The 17,607-nt window shown below is 30.7% G+C and overlaps 1 protein-coding gene across 2 annotated transcripts; it reads right to left on the bottom strand.

Annotated features, from left to right (window-relative positions):
* Positions 1-833: 833 nt before the first annotated feature.
* On the bottom strand, positions 834-16,372 carry LOC143082572 (myb-related protein A-like). 2 transcript variants are annotated; one of them, XM_076258305.1, is made up of 15 exons: positions 16,240-16,372; positions 13,834-13,957; positions 12,749-12,907; positions 12,305-12,408; positions 11,789-11,917; positions 11,004-11,189; positions 10,462-10,574; positions 9,278-9,402; positions 8,370-8,698; positions 7,222-7,342; positions 6,494-6,607; positions 5,858-5,953; positions 5,469-5,597; positions 3,265-3,333; positions 834-2,817 (listed from the first exon to the last, which is right to left on the bottom strand). In XM_076258305.1, the coding sequence occupies exons 1-15, from the start codon at positions 16,260-16,262 to the stop codon at positions 2,698-2,700; spliced, it is 1,941 nt and encodes a 646-aa protein (XP_076114420.1). In that variant the 5' UTR covers positions 16,263-16,372; the 3' UTR covers positions 834-2,697. The 2 variants fall into 2 exon arrangements, with proteins under 2 accessions (XP_076114420.1, XP_076114419.1); XM_076258304.1 differs by lacking the exon at positions 16,240-16,372 and adding an exon at positions 15,892-15,997.
* Between the last annotated feature and the right edge of the window lie 1,235 nt (positions 16,373-17,607).

Genomic DNA, 17,607 nt, shown 5'->3' with positions numbered 1-17,607 from the left:
CTTTTTTTGTGATTTTGGTTTTTATCTTAGAAATTATAAAAGATATATAAACTATGAACCCAGCCAAATGGACTTGCATCATTGTGTGTTTTGGGGAGGGATCAAAGGGAGACATACAACCTATAAGCCACACATTCCATACACGGAATATAGTTGACCTATTGCTATTAGCATCTAAGAAACAGATATAACCAGGATACTCTCAACATTGAACTATGTCAATAAAGTCACTTTCAGATGAAACCTGCCAGCCAAAATGCTGCCAGATATAGATATGAACATCAAATATAGATGACCTTTTGCTTAGAGTATCAGAGAAAAGGTCCAAACTAAACACTAAAAAATAACCAATGAACCCTGAATATGAGGTCACGGTCATCTGATTCTATCCAGACAGACTTGTATACCTTACAATAATTCCATACACCATAAATAGTTAACCTATAGATTATACAGTATTTGATAAACACACCAAAACATAACATTGACCAATGACACATGAAATAGAGGTCAAGGTTATAGGAGACCAGCCAGTCAGACATGTATGCATTACAGTTATATCCATTTCTGAATCATGAAAATGAGGTCAAGGACAATGGACTTGTGACAGACAGAAACTTTGTAAAATAAAACATCTGCATTCAAGTAATGTAACATCCAAGACATTTTAGACAAATTCTTTGTGAAATATAAAGTTTTATAAAAATAGTTTATGTCATCAATGCCAGATAATAAACCCTGTCTCACTATCTACATTTTTTTGGACAGGTACAACAAAATCATAACAAATGAACTTCAATTAAAAATTTTCAGGCAAAACAAAAATAAATCAGTTTTAAAATCAATCATTTCCATTTTTATTCATCTTGCATTCACATAAAATTCAGTAAACAAAATTTTATAGAATGTTTCAACAGTTTTACAAAATGTTAGCACATTCCTCAAACAAAATATAAATATCTACCAACAAAAAACAAAAACATATGCACAACAAACATGTGTGTTACACATATTGCACATTTCCATTTTAATCCGGGTCTTTATCTTATATTAAAGTATTTCTGCAAGTCAATGAACTTTAAAACATTCTAATATTCCAGGCTACAAGCTTACACTGATGAAATTGGTCAACAAATACTTGATAGTTGAAATTTGTTTGTTGTAGCTGTAGCCTACTTCATATGCATGTGTATCTTTCCAATTGTCAATAAACAAACAGATTTTCTTGAAATACCAGTGTTCAATATAATTTTATCCTCTATATTTAGAATAATTGATGAAGTGTCAGAATCAGAAAGAAAAAGGTGTCTTCAAGAAATTATTGACTTTTCAAAACCTGGCACTGGGAAAATAAAAAGATTTTTTGGTGTAAGCTGAGATGTATATAATACAAAAATTATGACATTTTAACTACATGCCAAGTCTTGAAATGCACATGCTTATGAATAAGTATCTATATTGCATTCTGACATTAATTCACAATACTTGTCAGTGATAATTTGATGTCAGAAGGGTTTTAGGTTGTTGTCTCATTGATATATTCACCCCAGCATCTGTAACTCTTCTTTTCATTCATTTTCCAATGTTTAATGTATTGCAAGGTTTAAAACGAAAATGTGCAAAATGTTTCCAACAATACTTAAAAAATATAAGACTGCCATTTCTCAGGCATACATACTGCAGTAATAAATTAATTATACTACTCTACTATAACAATATAAACATTAACAAGGCTTCTTATCTAACACTGGTGTTCAAGGGTTGGAGAGCAATACTAATTATACTTTTTAAATTGTACTTGGTTTTAAGTTGTATTATAAAATATCCTGAAATCTGATATTACTTCACTGTTAATTCATTTTCAAAAATAAAAAGAATGTTACGATATCACATTGAATGAAATGTGAAATCAAATGGGTATTGATTTTAGTTCTGAACTGAGTGTGTTAATTTACATGCATCATTCTACACACTATAAAACTAAATAAAATAATTTTAATATAAACTTTCATCTATAGAAAAAATACATTTTCTGATATTCTTAATGTGACAATGCATTTACTCTTACAGCTACAGATTTTTTTCCATTTATTAACAAAAATATCTTCATTTAGCGCTACATAAAATCAAGCCATTCATTAATTAGAGACCAGTCTCTATCTACATTTAACAAAATGGTACACTCTCTGTATCAACACAACACTCTATAAATGACTTAGAAAAAAATCACAATTAATCAAGCTATAAAAAGAGGAACAATGTTATTTTTCTAAAATACAAGGTACCATATAAAGTAGGAATAGGATTTCAAATTCTGTAAATATGAACTTATTCTTATTCTGCTGTCTGTTTGTTTATATCATGTAACAGAAGACCATTATTCACATATTTGGAGTCTTCTAGAATAGAACTGAAATTATTCTCACAGTTAATGATTTAGTACACATATAAGTTTTCTATGGTATATTAGTTGTTGAGCACTAATTCTATGTGTAAACACATACTTTATATATACATAGTGAACATGGTGAATATCCAGAATTCCTTTTTTTCACAATAGTTCCTAACATCTAATTCATTTAAAGCTGTCTATTATCAGTCTCATGAATAAATAAAGACATCAACACTGTTGTCATTGATATGAACACATAAGGTGATTTCACAACTTCACAGAAGTCTAACATTGAACACATGTTATCATGAAGTCTGTCTATTTGCAGGTCGTTTTATGGATTTAAATATTTGTCTTGCCAGCTCTGTCATTAACAACTGGTCTTCTGTTTTACCACAAGCAATACGTTCATAGGCAGCATTAAGCTGAAAAAAAGTTCATGAAATTCTAGTTATATTATCAGTTTTAATCAATTCTTAAAGTTTACTGATAGCCATTACACTGAAGTGGAGCATTCTATTTTTTACAGTTTAGATTTTGATTTTGTTGCCTACAGTAAAACAATTTTTGTATGTTTATTGGTGCGGTTCATTAGTCAAAGTGTTTGTTTCCTGTTGGTTTTCCCGTTTGAATGGTTTTACACTAGTCATTTTTGGGGCCCTTTATAGTTTGCTGATCCGTGTTAGTCAAGGCTCAGTGTTGAAGACCGTACTTTAACCTTTAATGGTTTACTTTTACAAATTGTGACTTGGTTGGGGAGTTGTCTCATTGGCACTCATGACACATCTTCTTATATCTATAACAATCTTACAATTACCTGCATGACAAATCAGTAAACATTTACTTTACCTGGCAAGTCATTTTGAACATACCTTTGCAACTTGTTTAATGTCTTTTACTTCATTTTCCTGGAATGTTATTCTTTTACTAGACTTAAACCTCTGCAATGGTAAAGATAAAACATGTGATTCATAATTACTTTCATAAATAATAGTGGTAAAATGTAAGAATACACCTGAACTATCAAACAAAATCATTGGTTATCTAAAGACAACATTTTCTTTTCATCTAGAATATTCCATCATAAAGCTGCTAACTTTCTGTTAAACTTAAATTATTAACAGTGTTCCAGCTAGGCCGTTTTCAGAGGGGCGCCGCCCTGTGCCTCTTTGACAGTTTCCAGGGTGCCCTGCCTTTTTTGAAGATCGATTGCATATTAATTTGCGTATTGATATGATACGCTAATTACTAAATTTTACCTGGGGAAAAGATTATGACTTTGTTGACCACCCCAAGCTAATCAATGGTTACAACTGGTGTCATAATCTGATGTTATAGGTAATCCGTTTATCGGATGGGTCATTAATGATCATCAACATTAATTCGTTCAAATAGAATCGGTCAGTCGGCAATTATCTTTGAAGAAATGTGCATACAACAACTTGGGCACAATTTGCGATGTTTACCGTAGTTTCATGGAAGAAACGTAATGACAGAAAGTTGGAAAACCATTATAAACTCGTTGAAGACATTGTTTTACTTGTTTTCTGTAAAATAAACAGAAAATTCAGACGTATTTGTCATTGACCGCCTTCATTTTTGATACGAAAATAACAAAATCGGCCGCCATATTGTGATCATATTTACATCATATTTACGTACTGTTTATAATCCTCCAAAGAAGGAGCACACCCGAATAAAGAAAGATAACTCAATCTGATTTTTTTCCTAGCATTGAGTAACCCATTTACATATTCTAAAATGTGTCTCCATACTTCTTGCTTAAGAATATATATGTTTAGGTATTTATTTTGAGTTATGGGAAAAGTTAAAGAGGGTCTTAGTAGCAGTGTTGGTAGGGTGCCTTGGTCATCTTTTTCTGTATTCTTTATTTTTGATACTATTTTTCACTGTTGCTTTATATCCTAAAATTGTGAATTAACTGAGCACAGCTGTTTTGTGCTGTATTGCCATCAAGCACAGCAGGGGTAGAAAGGTGAAACTGGTAAAATGTGGTAGACCATAGAAACAGTATGAAACAGATCTCCTTTCAAAACATACTGCATATAAAGTTCAACTGTGCCAAGCAATGATAAAAAAACTTGTGTGACAAGCTGCTTGACAAGTTTTTCAGCCTTAAAAGTAGAAAGATAGAGTTCTATATGGGCTAAAGATGTTGTTCTTGTAACCTGTGATTCAATGAATAAACACAAATGTTTGATTAACATCTTTTATTAAAATATGCCCTTTTCATATTATCATATCGCGCGTTAAATGCCCTTTTTCAGGATTGGCACCATGCCCTTTTGAAAACCTAGCTGGAACACTGATTAACATATGTAATAGGTTTCAAGTTGATTACATGGTAATCTGCCTATAACCAAAACTTAAATCAGATACAGGACAGACAGATGCAGACTTGAAAACAATGCACTGTACTTGTGTAGGCAGGGTATAAAAATACTGTGACCTGGCCTTGCGGTCATAAAACTTTCGAGCACGATTTTTGTACTAGACTCAAGAATCAACCAATCAAAATGCTGGATTTCATGTTTCGAGCATGATTTTTGTGCTCCGAGCACTGAGCAAAGTTTTATGACTTCAACCCCTTATCTTATTGCATAATGTTAGTCTCTTTCTAAATCCATCTCTTCACCAAATTATATTTCAGATTTTTGTTTCATATAAAAGGATGTGTTTGCAGAAGGTATCCAAGGTTTGAGGTATGCAAAAATTTAAGTACAACTTGTAAAATCAGTATTATTTTCATTTATGCTCATCTTTACATGGTATACTACATGTGGGTAGATGGAATTGTGTTTAAATTGTTTAGGAATGGACAGACAATGTGATTCAGGGGCGGATCCAGCCATTTTAAAAAGGGGGGGGGGTTCCAACTATATGTCCCCATTCAAATGCATTGATCGGCCCAAAAAAAAGGGGGGATTCCAACCCCCAGACCCCCCCCCCCCCTTGATCCACCAATGGGATTCATACCCTAATCTTTATTGGTTACACATACTAAGAATCTTTGTAGAATTTAGCACAGTTGTTTAGTACAATGAAGTCTTCCTACCTTTACTTCCTTCTTCTCATTATCTTTTTGTTGATTGAATACATCATCCATGACTTCTTCTGCTAAGGTGTCCTTGATAATGGACGGAGGCGAGAATAAAATGCTGGTATCACCAAGTAAAGATTTACTCTATAAAAGAAAAAACAGAAATTAGAAAAATTCCAAACAAGCATGACATTAATTTCCCTTATCAATCAGAAATTATTTTGTACAATAAGTCCAGGACTAAGGTCATTTTAATTTGAGTTTCAGAACTTGTTCTATCTTGTTGATAATAAAATATAACAAAATGATTTTAAGAAATTCACAGCTTCTGATTGATACTAAATGAAGTTATTTGCATACCAACTTAAAACTGTAAAATAATTTGTATATGGAACAATACTCACTGGTGTTTCTGGAGACATGATCATAGACTCTGAGAAGTTCATGTCAGATGCTGACCATTTGTTTGCCAATGACTGTCTAGCCTTCTTAGCAGCACCCTACAATTTACAATACAACATGTCATGTGATTCATGTTTAAATTGTATTAATTTCAGTATGTAAACTAAAGCAAATAAACTTTTTTCTTGGATTTTGTCATGATCTGAATGTGAACACTTTATCCAAAGTATGTCATTTTTGGACGTAGTTAATAGCACCTGGTGATGATTCATAGCATAACCAGGTATGATTTTATGGGGCCTTCTTCAGAAGCAAACTGATGGATTAATAGTGGCATTCTTTTTATGTAGTGTCTGAAAGTTATCAAGCATCTGGTTATATTCATTTATGGATAATTTTTATCCATTTTGTTTTAAAAAATCGGGTGGAATTTTATCAAACACACTTATATTTATTCAGCTGGTTTTGTATGTTTGTGTTCTGTTAAATATTGTTTTATCATTACTTTTTACTTTTCTCTGGTTGCAAAATGTCAGTTTGAATAACATGTTCCTTTCCTTGAGAACATTTGTTACTTTCCTCTTTGTGTGACTTCCATGTCAAAATTGACATAAACTTACTCTATCTTAATTATTTACCTTTTGTTTTCTCTCCCTTGGTGTGACATACATTGTCATAGTTGACATATCAGCATCATAGCCTGTATCTTCTTTCATCATCTCATCAATGTCTTTCTCAATCTGACCAGGACTCTAAAATATAAGATATTTCAACCTTTTAGTATAATTCATTGGCATAGAGCATATGAAAATTAGTGATCAGACTTCCACATGTGTATAGATATTTTTACTTGAAAATTAAAATTGATCATGTCTAATTACTGATTTTTTTAAATTCAGAAATGGTAAATTCAATATATTTCCTCAACTTTTGTGGAATTGTACACGTTAACACTATTACAACACATTAATACTAGACAATCATTTTTTGTAAATTATTAACCAAAATATATAAAAAGTTTACCAGATTCTTTATTTAGAATTTAGCCATATCTGAATAAAACTAGACAAAATATCTGAATTTCATACACTACTTGTCACATGTGATTATAAAATGATAAAATTTATGTTTTGAAATAATAAACCCAAAGAATTGTCCAATACAATAGATAAAATAGGTTTACAAGGCCACTTTGATATTCTTAAAATTTATAGAAATTTCTAACTTCTAAATTGTGGATGATTTTAAAATCGTAGTGCATCTTCTCCCAAACAAATCCCATAAATGTTAAAAATATGTTACTAATTTTGAAACAGAATTTAAAACATGTTGATATAATTGTAACAATATTATGTAGTCAACTTACAACATCTTGCAAGACTTTAGATTTCTTTTCAATCTCTGCCAATGCTGTTTTGAATGGAGTTGGTGTCCTAGGTGTGGCGTCTAAAATGGTTCTTCTAATACATGGAGTATTCAAAGTAGATCTAAAAAAATTAAATTAACATAATTTGTTACTTTGTTAAGTGTTATGCTTCTATTTTACAAAGTAAATAGTGACTGGCTAAGTAAAAATGAAAACAGATGCCTCTATTTATATAAAAAAAAGTCCTTGAGCTCTTTTTTATTTTCAAGTTAATGTGGAAGTTTCACAATCCAAGCTATTGTGGATTCGTTAATATTTGTTGATTTCATGGGTACAGGGGAACCACAAATTTAAATATTCAAAGAATTAAAATTTTTCAAATGAAATGGATGCAGACTTTGCCAAAACCACGAATTTAAATATCTACGAATATGCAAGTTTTTCACAATCCACGAAAATAAATTAATCCACAGTATGTTACTGTTTAACTTATCCAGATAATCATAAACAATGCATACTCTGTATTTCCAAATGTAAGGCACTTAAGCAACTGCTATTTTTTCTGTTTTTCTTAAAATTTGTCAGTGTTCTTTTTTTTTTTTTAAATGGTCATATTTAATAATCCTTACAATAATAAACTCTTTTTTGTTATTTTGTGAGGATGTATATTGCAACTTTTCATTAACTTTATATGCTATCTTACAATTAGTTTTATTTAGTAGTGTATTAAGTGTAGCTTAATAAAAGACTTTAGCTTGAGGTTGCTAAGATAAATGTAACAAAATGTTTTTATACATATATATGTGGGTGATATGTTAAAGATACAATTTTATGGTAAACAGGAAGAAGATAATCATTTTAAAGACTGATAACATATTACACAGCATAGCATAACAAGAAAGAGCTTGGTGCCATTTATCAAGAAGTTATGATTTGTAGTTGCTGACAAAAATGCTACAAAAATATGGTACTGACAGAAATGTATATGAGCAAAAGTAAACATTGGGTAACTATATAACAAGGTATGTTTCACAAGAGTTTACAAATTCATACAGTTGAATAATCTTACCTGTCAGAAAGCTTGGTAATTGGTGTATTGAGTGATATATTTGGTGTAGGCATAGCTACATACAGTTGAATAATCTTACCTGTCAGAAAGCTTGGTAATTGGTGTATTGAGTGATGTATTTGGTGTAGGCGTAGCTAAATTAGGATTGCTACAGACAGGCGTGGATGTCAGTTTCCCAAAGTGTACTTCTGGACTGTTTAAAAATTGTGATGGAGAAAATGGCAGGTTTTTAATTGGAGTACCAGTTGGAGTGACTGGTTCCTTTTTAAATTCCACTTGGGTTTCAGTAGATATATCTGGACACTGGTTCTCTATGTCATCCTTTATTGGTTGTTTATAGGTTCCCTGTTTACTTTTCTGCCAATTGTCTGAATCTGTAGATGAGTTAACTGGACAAGACTGGATCAGCTAAAGAACAAATATTTCAATACAACATTTAACTTTATATGTTCACATATAGATTCTAAAACTGCATCAAGTGTGATACTTTATCCACCTGAGACATTAAATTTTCAAATTTAAAACGCAAGGCTTGCCAAGCTTTTTAAAATATTTAAAATTTAACTGTCCAGAGTGGATAATTATCAGATTGTACGAGATTTGGTAGTGGAATGTTTCTATAATGATTTTTAGACGATATGCAAACAATCTTAAGCCGACTTTTCTCTAAAACCAGGGTTAATGCATCATTTTTTACATAACTTAAGAAAATGCCTGTACCAAGTCAGGAATATGACGTTTGATGTGTTTTTATTGTTCTGCTTCTTTTGAAATCATTTTTTTGTATAACATATTGCAAATAAAGTTTTGTTTTAAGATGTTAATGTGAAACAATATTCTTTTTTACCTGTAGGGACTATTGATGGTATAGAGTAAAGAGTATAAAATTCATATCCTATTGTCCTTTTTCTTTTCCAAAGAATAACTGTATTAAAGGACTTGTGATATAAAAGAGTAAAGTAAAGAGTATATTTTTTTTTATTCTACCTTTCTTTTCCTCTTCCTAAGAATAGCAGGTGGACTAGTAAATCTAGATACAGCTGGAGAACTGATTGGTATCAGACAACCAGGACTTCTTAACTTCTGAATAGCTTTACCATTAAATCTATACTCTGAAATTATAAAACTATATTTATACTTAGTCTAGCATTCAAACAAACTGTCAATTCAGAAATCATTGCGTGCATTTACTATTGCGATTTTGTCATTATAGAATTAAATGCGAGATTAATTTTTACGATTTCGACGAAAATCCTGTTTCATATAAAATATTTTAAAATGCAAGTTTGAATAATTGTGTTTACAACTCTGTAGCATTTTTCGCAATAATTACTGAATTTACAGTATGCAACACAGAAACTGTAATCATACAGATCATTACACAAGAAGATTCAGTTTATAATTCCATATTTGAAAAAAAAGATTTAACAAATTGACAAATTTAAGTGTTTGTACTTTATAAAACTGTAGCCTTATGATTTCAGATAATATTGAAGTGTATAACTGATAATTTTCTTATCTAAAATAGATAAACATGTCTTACTTACAATCTTTCTGTCCTTATTTAACCTAAACTTCTTTTTTTTTTTAAATCCATTGACATTTGACAAGCAACTTTTTTATCAAAATATTCTGGCTTGTAGTTCATATGCCATTATTTTGTATTTAAAGGTTAACATTCTAATTTGTGGTGGTACTTTAAGATCAATTCTTTATATTTTTTTATGTTGACTATAGTAGAAATACTTCATGAACAGAAATATTTTTCTTAACCCTAACAAGAATGTGTTCATAGTACCAGGATGCCCCACTCACACTTTCATTTTCTATGATCCTTGAACCATAAAAATTAAGAGTCAAAACTCTTATCTGGTATTAAAATTAGAAATTCATATCATTGGGAACATGCATACTAAGTTTCAAGTTGATTGGCCTTCCAACTTCATAAAAAACTACCTTGACCAAAATCTTTAAATGGGACAGACGAACAAGCGAAAGGACGAACATAATGTCTCTCTACTATCTTATGTGGGGCATATAACAATTTGTAATGATCTGTAAACACCACTATGGCTAAACGATTTTAATTTGGTGTTCAGAGCTGTCCCTTGTCGGGGAAATGCAATGACCCCAAAGTATATATATTAAGATAAATACAGCAAGATTTATACCTTTAGAATGAAGAGATGTAAATTTTGCTGAATATCTAGTCTGCTGTGTTGTTCCATGTACAAATTCTATTGACGATAATCCACTCAATCCTGCACTCTTTGAGTCGTAATTTCTACAAAACAAAAATCACATTATAAAATAACGAAAGAATTTAAGCCTATAGTTAGTATATATCTTTTTTCGGGAAATGAAAACAAGATGTATATTTTTCTTTTCAATAAGTAGTAAAACAGTTTAAGCACCTAAAAAGAGATATTTGAATTGAAATGTATCATTAAAAAGATGGGAAAAATGCTTTCATTATACTGTGTGCAATTACCTTAACCATCTCTTTTATAAGAGATATATTTCAGTTCAATTTATCACTTATATTGATCTTTTACTAATACTTAAAATATCTTTATGCTAAATATTTCGTATTCCTATCTGATAAATTTTAATTTTCTGTGCTGTGAATGCAAAATGTAATGTAAGTGAAGATTTAAATATTGTGATCCTTAATTTGAACATTTACAACAGTATGATGATTTTTATGACATACTGAACAGTTACTACTGCCTCTGAGTTATGCTGATTTGGAAACAGTTTTACTGGATGAATCCCCTGCATGTTAACCACACTGCTGGGTGTATATGGGTAGGTATATAAAACTGGTCTCTTCTCTAAATCTTCTTCATATTTTCTTTTCATAGTAGAATTCCAATGGTTCTTTATAGCATTGTCTGTTCTGTAACATAAACTTAGAAGTAAATACATGTCAAAATAAGGAGATTTGGTATAATTACCATAAAGACAACTCATGATGGACTTAATAACAGGTATTGTGGATTAATCTATTTTGATTGGAACCCATTTTTAACAGAATGAGGAAATATTGTATTTTCATGGATATTTGATATCTCAGAGCAAAAATCTGCAAACAAGCCTAAAGGAAAAAAAATTGACGGTCTATTAGAGATCATATGTGTGATGTAAGATGCTAGACTTGATAGCAGGGATGAAAAATTTTTGTCCTGCAATTTTTTTTAGTTGTAATCTGTGTCCTGCCTTTTTATTATTCACGCTATTCTGTCCTGCCTTATTTTTTTATTAGTTTATCCTTTCTTACTTTACATATATTCTAATCCCGTCTTTTTTCCCACCAAGTTGCCTTCTTTTCTCACTCCAAACTCTTTTCTGGCCTTTTTTCTAGCCCCCCTCCCCTAAATATGGTAAAGTTTGATGGGAAATTAATGTTGCTATACAATACAACTTTATATTGTAACAGACATCAATTCTTTAGTCAGTTTTTGGAAAATATCTATTCCTAACACTTATATTCTTTACCTGCCAGGCAAGTATTTAGCAATCTCTGCCCACCTATTTCCTAGCTCTCTGTGTAAGGCATATATCAAATTATCTTCGTCTTCTCTCCAAGCTGACTTGTTGATGTCTGGGTTTAGATGATTATGCCACCTGTTAACAAAAAAAAAAAGAATTCTGAGGTTATTGTATGTTATGACACAGAGATAGACATGTCTTGCATTCTGCAATTTTGATAGTAAAACGCAGAAGTTGAAATTTGAATTAAAATATTTGAATGTCATTTTAAAAAAAAATCAGTATCTGTTAGTTAGGAAAAGTTATAAAAATTCATGTAACAGTCAAATAAAATAAGATTTATCCATTTTTATAATTTTCTCCATTATCCTTTGCCATGTGCAATGTATGTACCTATATCATGTATATAATTTTTATTCCAATAATTATAGTAGAACATTATTTAATTATCATACAGTAGTTCTACAATTTAAAATCACATATCTATAAACAGTGTTAATGAAAAAATAAAATATGTTTCACCTTTCTCTACACTGTTTACCAGTTCGACCTTTCAAATGACGTGAAATCACTGTCCAACGTTTTGGTCCAAGTTCCTTGACCAGTTTTATCACCTTTTCGTCCTCCTGTTAAAAGAGAAATTAACAATTACTTGAAGAATACTTTTGAAAATATCCAAAACTTACTTTTAATTTTTTACTGTTCAGCATTTTCATTGTACTAGGTACTTTTTCAAGAAAATATATACAGTAACATGCAAATGCAGTTTAAGTGCATGTTAAAACCCTTGCAATAATTATTGAACTACATGTATGTTTTCTTCAACATTAAGTTTTTGATTCTTTAGTTGGTTTCTTCATATTCAACAGACAAAAAGACATATGTATGACAACAATTTGATATCTATATATTCTATGTGTATTAATTGTGTTAACTTTTGTGTTTATATATAAAAATCCTCAATACCTCTTTTGTCCAGGGTCCTTTAATAAGTTCAGGATTAAGTACTTTAAACCAACGATGCTGACACTGTATGTCAATTCTATCACGAAAATACTGTGCCACTTTCTTCCAATCTGTATTATTGTGTTTCTGTAACTCTACTACTCTTCTAAGTAAGTCGTCCTGGAAATACAAATAATAGAAATCTCATGAAAAAATCCTACTGCATAAAATTATCAACAATCTCCATAATGGATGTCTCGAAATATCGATTTTGACTCTCTAATATGGAATGAAACTTGAAATATTTTTTCTGGATAAAACAACAAATAAGTTATTACATAAGGTTAACAAGGGTCTGTCAAATTGAAGGAAAAAATCTGGTTGCTATCAGCAGATCAGTATCACATTGAATAGTGTCATTATTAAAGCCAATAGGATCCATAACTAACATGACTAATAAACAGTAAAAGTGAAATTTGTCAATATGAAACTTGAACTCTACTTTTTCATCATTTAAAACAAATCAAATTTGATGCAGTTTATTTCTGCCAATGCATTGAAAAGAAACGAGAAATTTGTAATGAAAGGTTTAGTTTTTATATTTAATAGTATTAATTTGATATTGAATAGAAATAACTTATTAATATAGATGAGTTAAAATTATTAGTTTGAAAAATGATGAGAGCGCCCTCTACAATACAAATAACAAAGATGGCGGAACATAAACAAACCACCTCGCCGCGAAAATGAATTGGTTCTCTTATTTCTTGCTTATTGTACTCTATAGTCTGCATCCCCTCTGGAAGGTCCAAGGACTATACAAGCCTTTCTAAGGATAGGTCAGGATTTTTTAGTGGTCAGGATTTTTTAGTGTAAATAAAATAAAGTATGTAAACTGGTTCCCGTCCAACAACACTTTGTTCGAGTGTAGCGTAATACAAGCAGATTCCAGTTAGTATGTAAAATAGTAAATATGAAACTGAGTGTGGTAGGCGGAAATTTAATCGACTTCCGGTTGTGGTCAATGGTATCGGAAATATGCCGCTGATAGCGTCATTTTCCAAAAATTAATGTAAATGAAATTTTGTGAACTTTCTTCTACTTACCTCTTCTTTTGACCAACGACCTTTATTAACGTGTTTATGTCTTTGTGGAAGATTATAATCATGATCTATATGCTCTCCGTCATCAGTCTCCTCGTCACTGCTAAAAGACTGTCTACTTGATGAACTAAAAAAAAATATACAAATCCTTAATACAATGTAGTAAATGAGTTGCTTACATCTAAGTCATTTAAACTATGATAGTTGTCTCATTGGTAATCTTACCACTTTTATTTCATATTGACTTCATTTTGAAAACATAGTGACACTGTTGCAGGAAATAACCCCGTCATTAATTTCCTAAAACATTCAATTTTTGTACTTATTATTTTAAATGACAATTAATTTTAAAAAAAAAGAAAAAAATAAGCACGGACAACAAAAGCTCCATGAACTGCACTTATAATGAGAGAAACAAAGGGTATTACTATTGTAAACACTATGTCTAGATATTGCTTAAAGCGGTTGGGCAAAGCAAAGTGACTGAAGGGGAAAGTGACTGCTTGCTTTGACCTAGTCACATGCTCCGATGACCCCGATCACAAGTCTTCACAATCAACTATAAACTAGTGTTATTATGTTTTTGATTGAGTTAAGCCATTTCAATTGATATTATATTGTGCATCTTTTTATGTTGTGATGTTACACTATTGTTTCAGATAGGGGTGAAGGTTGGTACCTATTAAAACATTGAAACCAGCTGCATTTGTTTGAACCTGTAAGTCTCACTGGGGTAAATGTGATCTCCGTAACTGCAGTTACGTATATCCAAAGATGGCGGACGGTGTATCTGGTCAATATTTTTTTGGCTATTATGTAATAATAATGTATTATTTTTCGGTATTCCATATCTTTTTTTGCTAAATTTGAAACTGAAATACTGAGTGTTTTTTTCATAATTCAATCGCTAAATGGAGAAAACAGGCATCTAAAATATCGTGATGATATGGGTAACTGAAGTTAATAATTTGTCAATAATATACGTAACTGGAAATATTGATATATATCCGTAACTGATTTTATTTCTAAACAGTTTAATCATGTTTGAAATGAAACTAATGTCTCCGGTTATTAAAAGTGAAATATGAATCAGAATTGTTCTTCAAAGTCTTAAAATTATAATATGAAAATATGACCAGGCTACCAATTATGTATTTCTATATACTAGTCTATAGTCAGCAGCATGCACAGTGTGCTAGAGGACGGAGATTTGATAGCTTATTACAGATGAAATATATGTAAAATCGAGGATGTACAGTCCTTAAGCAAATGAAAAAAAATCTAAGTAAATACTTAATAGATAAAGATCATAAGCCAAATTTAAAGGCAAGAGTACAAAATGACCATAGATCCGTAACACAATGGCGGTATGTATGAAAACCGAGTCACCCAAAAAATTAATCAAACTATAACATGAAGGTTAACAATATACATTCAAAACAAAAATAGCACAATATCAGGAACAAAAGATGATACACAACAAGTAGCTTAAAACTACATTGCAGGACCCTAAAGAGTGACTGGGGATTTGTAAAATGATCGTAATTGGTCAACATCCCCTAAAACCATAGCCAAATTTGTGCATCCATTTTGCTGTGCGGGATGAACAGTACGCATCCACCTCCGGTCAGAATGTGAATGTTTTTTAGGGTGACCATCGCACTTTAGAGTCCTATTTATATCCCACAGATTTCCATGTAATTTGGAAAAAATAATGGGCTTCAAGATAAAAAGAAAATTTTTATGTTTGTTCACATCTACATGCATGACAAACTGACCATTTTAAAAAATTGTCAGATTAGAACAAACACACATTTCTGTGAGTTTTCATTTAGAAAAAAACAATTTATTCAATTACAGAAAATGTGGTAATGTAGTAATTAAAAGTCTTTTTGTTGATAAAAGTTTGAAGGCTAACATATTTTTTCTAAGAAACCATGAAACAATCTGAAACTCTTGGAATAAAAGATGAGTCTGCATATTCCTTTAAATTAAATTTTTAAAGAAGGATTTTCTCCATCTGTTTTCAATGAAATTTGCATCATAAATGTGATAATTTACCATATTTGAATGCCTTGGTAGTGAGACAATCTATACACAAAGTTCATTATTAATCTCTTAAAATATTAAACGCTGGAAATCTTTGACAGAATCCACGTGAATGGCACGTGCGATTGTTTACATTGTGACGTAATCAATCAACGTCGCACCTGTCAAATGTTTGGTTCTATTATCGTTTCTGTTGACGCATTATTCGATCATTGTTTCCCCGATTTCGGTATAATACCAATTGCATTCTTTTGTTCTATCATTATGCATTAAATGTATGTATTGCAAAAATGGAAGAGAGAAAACAACATAAGCAAAATGACAACATGAAATATTTCTGTTTCAATTTGTTGAAATTACCTGTCTTCCAGCCATTCAAGCATGCCGATTGAACATCCAAAAATTCATCGGAACTGCCATTTTTGGTTGTCACAAAAACAGTGTAAATAAATGCTTTTTAGAACCAAAGAATTAAACAAAAACGGAAAAAAACTCAAAAAAACAGCTGAAGAAATGACATCAATGGCGGTTAAATTGCGCGGTCGGAATATCCAGATATGCTATCTGAAATTTGATTGGACAATGAATATTTCTAAAAATAAAATAGGAACCTCCATCTCTTTCTTCGGTTTCCTGAGACTCCTACGGACAGAAAGTCACAGGACATAAAGTCACAAATTTGATAGAACAAAAAGTCACAAATATATTTTTTTGACAATTTTTTATATATATTCTGAAATATTTTAATTTAATTACATTATATTTTATTTTTCAGTTAAGGAAATTGCTCATAAACTTTGATAAATGAAAACGTATTAAATGTGAATATTGAGAAAATGAAGCCATTTAGGTACCAAGCCACTTTGTCATTTTGTTTTCATAACAATTATTTCATCATTATTGATATTTATTGAAATATTTTAATTTAATTACATATACCCCCCCCCCTTTTTCCCCATATATTTTATTTTTCAGTTAAGGAAATTGCTCATAAACCTTGATAAATGAAAACGTATTAAATGTGAATATTGAGAAACTGAAGCCATTTAGGTACCAAGCCACTTTGACATTTTGTTTTCATAACAATTATTTCATCATTATTGATATTTATTGAATAAATTTTAATTACATAGTTGCTTTATATATAAAACTTTAAAGAAAAATACAAAAATTTTCAAAATAAGTGTTTTTGTTCAAAGAACAATAATCTCAAAACTGAATTGTGTGGGTTTTTTTTTGTGACTTTTTGTGACTTTTTGTCTGTGACTTTTTGTCCATGACTTTTTGTTCTGTGACTTTCTGTCCTACATTATCGCAATTTCGTCCGAGTTGCCATGTATTCACACAATAGATTAGTAATATTGTAATCATAAATAATAATAATAATAAATAAGCTTTATTTAGAGTCGGCAAGGTATACAAACATAGACAAACATAACTGAGCTCTAATGAGCTTTTAACCGACATATGAGACATTTTAACAATACAACATTTATAACAATACAACACATAATATAATACACATGCAATAAATTTCACAGCACAAAAACGAAGCACTAAAAGCAGGATATAAACATAAGCTAGGTATTAAAGCTGAAGGCATAGTAAGTGTAAACTAGGCATAAAAACTGGCAAAAATGCATAGCATAAAAATTTTAAAAATGGGATATGATCTAGATGGTAAATAAATTTGCATAATATATAAACTAAAAGTCTGCACAAACTGTG

The sequence above is a fragment of the Mytilus galloprovincialis genome, chromosome 7 (genome assembly GCF_965363235.1).
Source record: "Mytilus galloprovincialis chromosome 7, xbMytGall1.hap1.1, whole genome shotgun sequence".
NCBI classification, from domain to species: domain Eukaryota; kingdom Metazoa; phylum Mollusca; class Bivalvia; order Mytilida; family Mytilidae; genus Mytilus; species Mytilus galloprovincialis.
Note: the sequence above shows the minus strand (reverse complement) of the source record. Positions and strands in the feature narration are given on the sequence as shown.

Excerpts from the sequence above, each read along its gene's own strand:
- LOC143082572 (XM_076258304.1), bottom strand. The coding sequence starts at position 15,938 with ATGAACTTTGTGTATAGATTGTCTCACTACCAAGGCATTCAAATATG. Across the intron at positions 12,409-12,748 it reads AAGGACCCTGGACAAAAGAG|GAGGACGAAAAGGTGATAAA; the intron begins GTATTGAGGATT and ends CTCTTTTAACAG. Across the intron at positions 5,598-5,857 it reads TCATGTCTCCAGAAACACCA|AGTAAATCTTTACTTGGTGA; the intron begins GTGAGTATTGTT and ends TTTCTTTTATAG.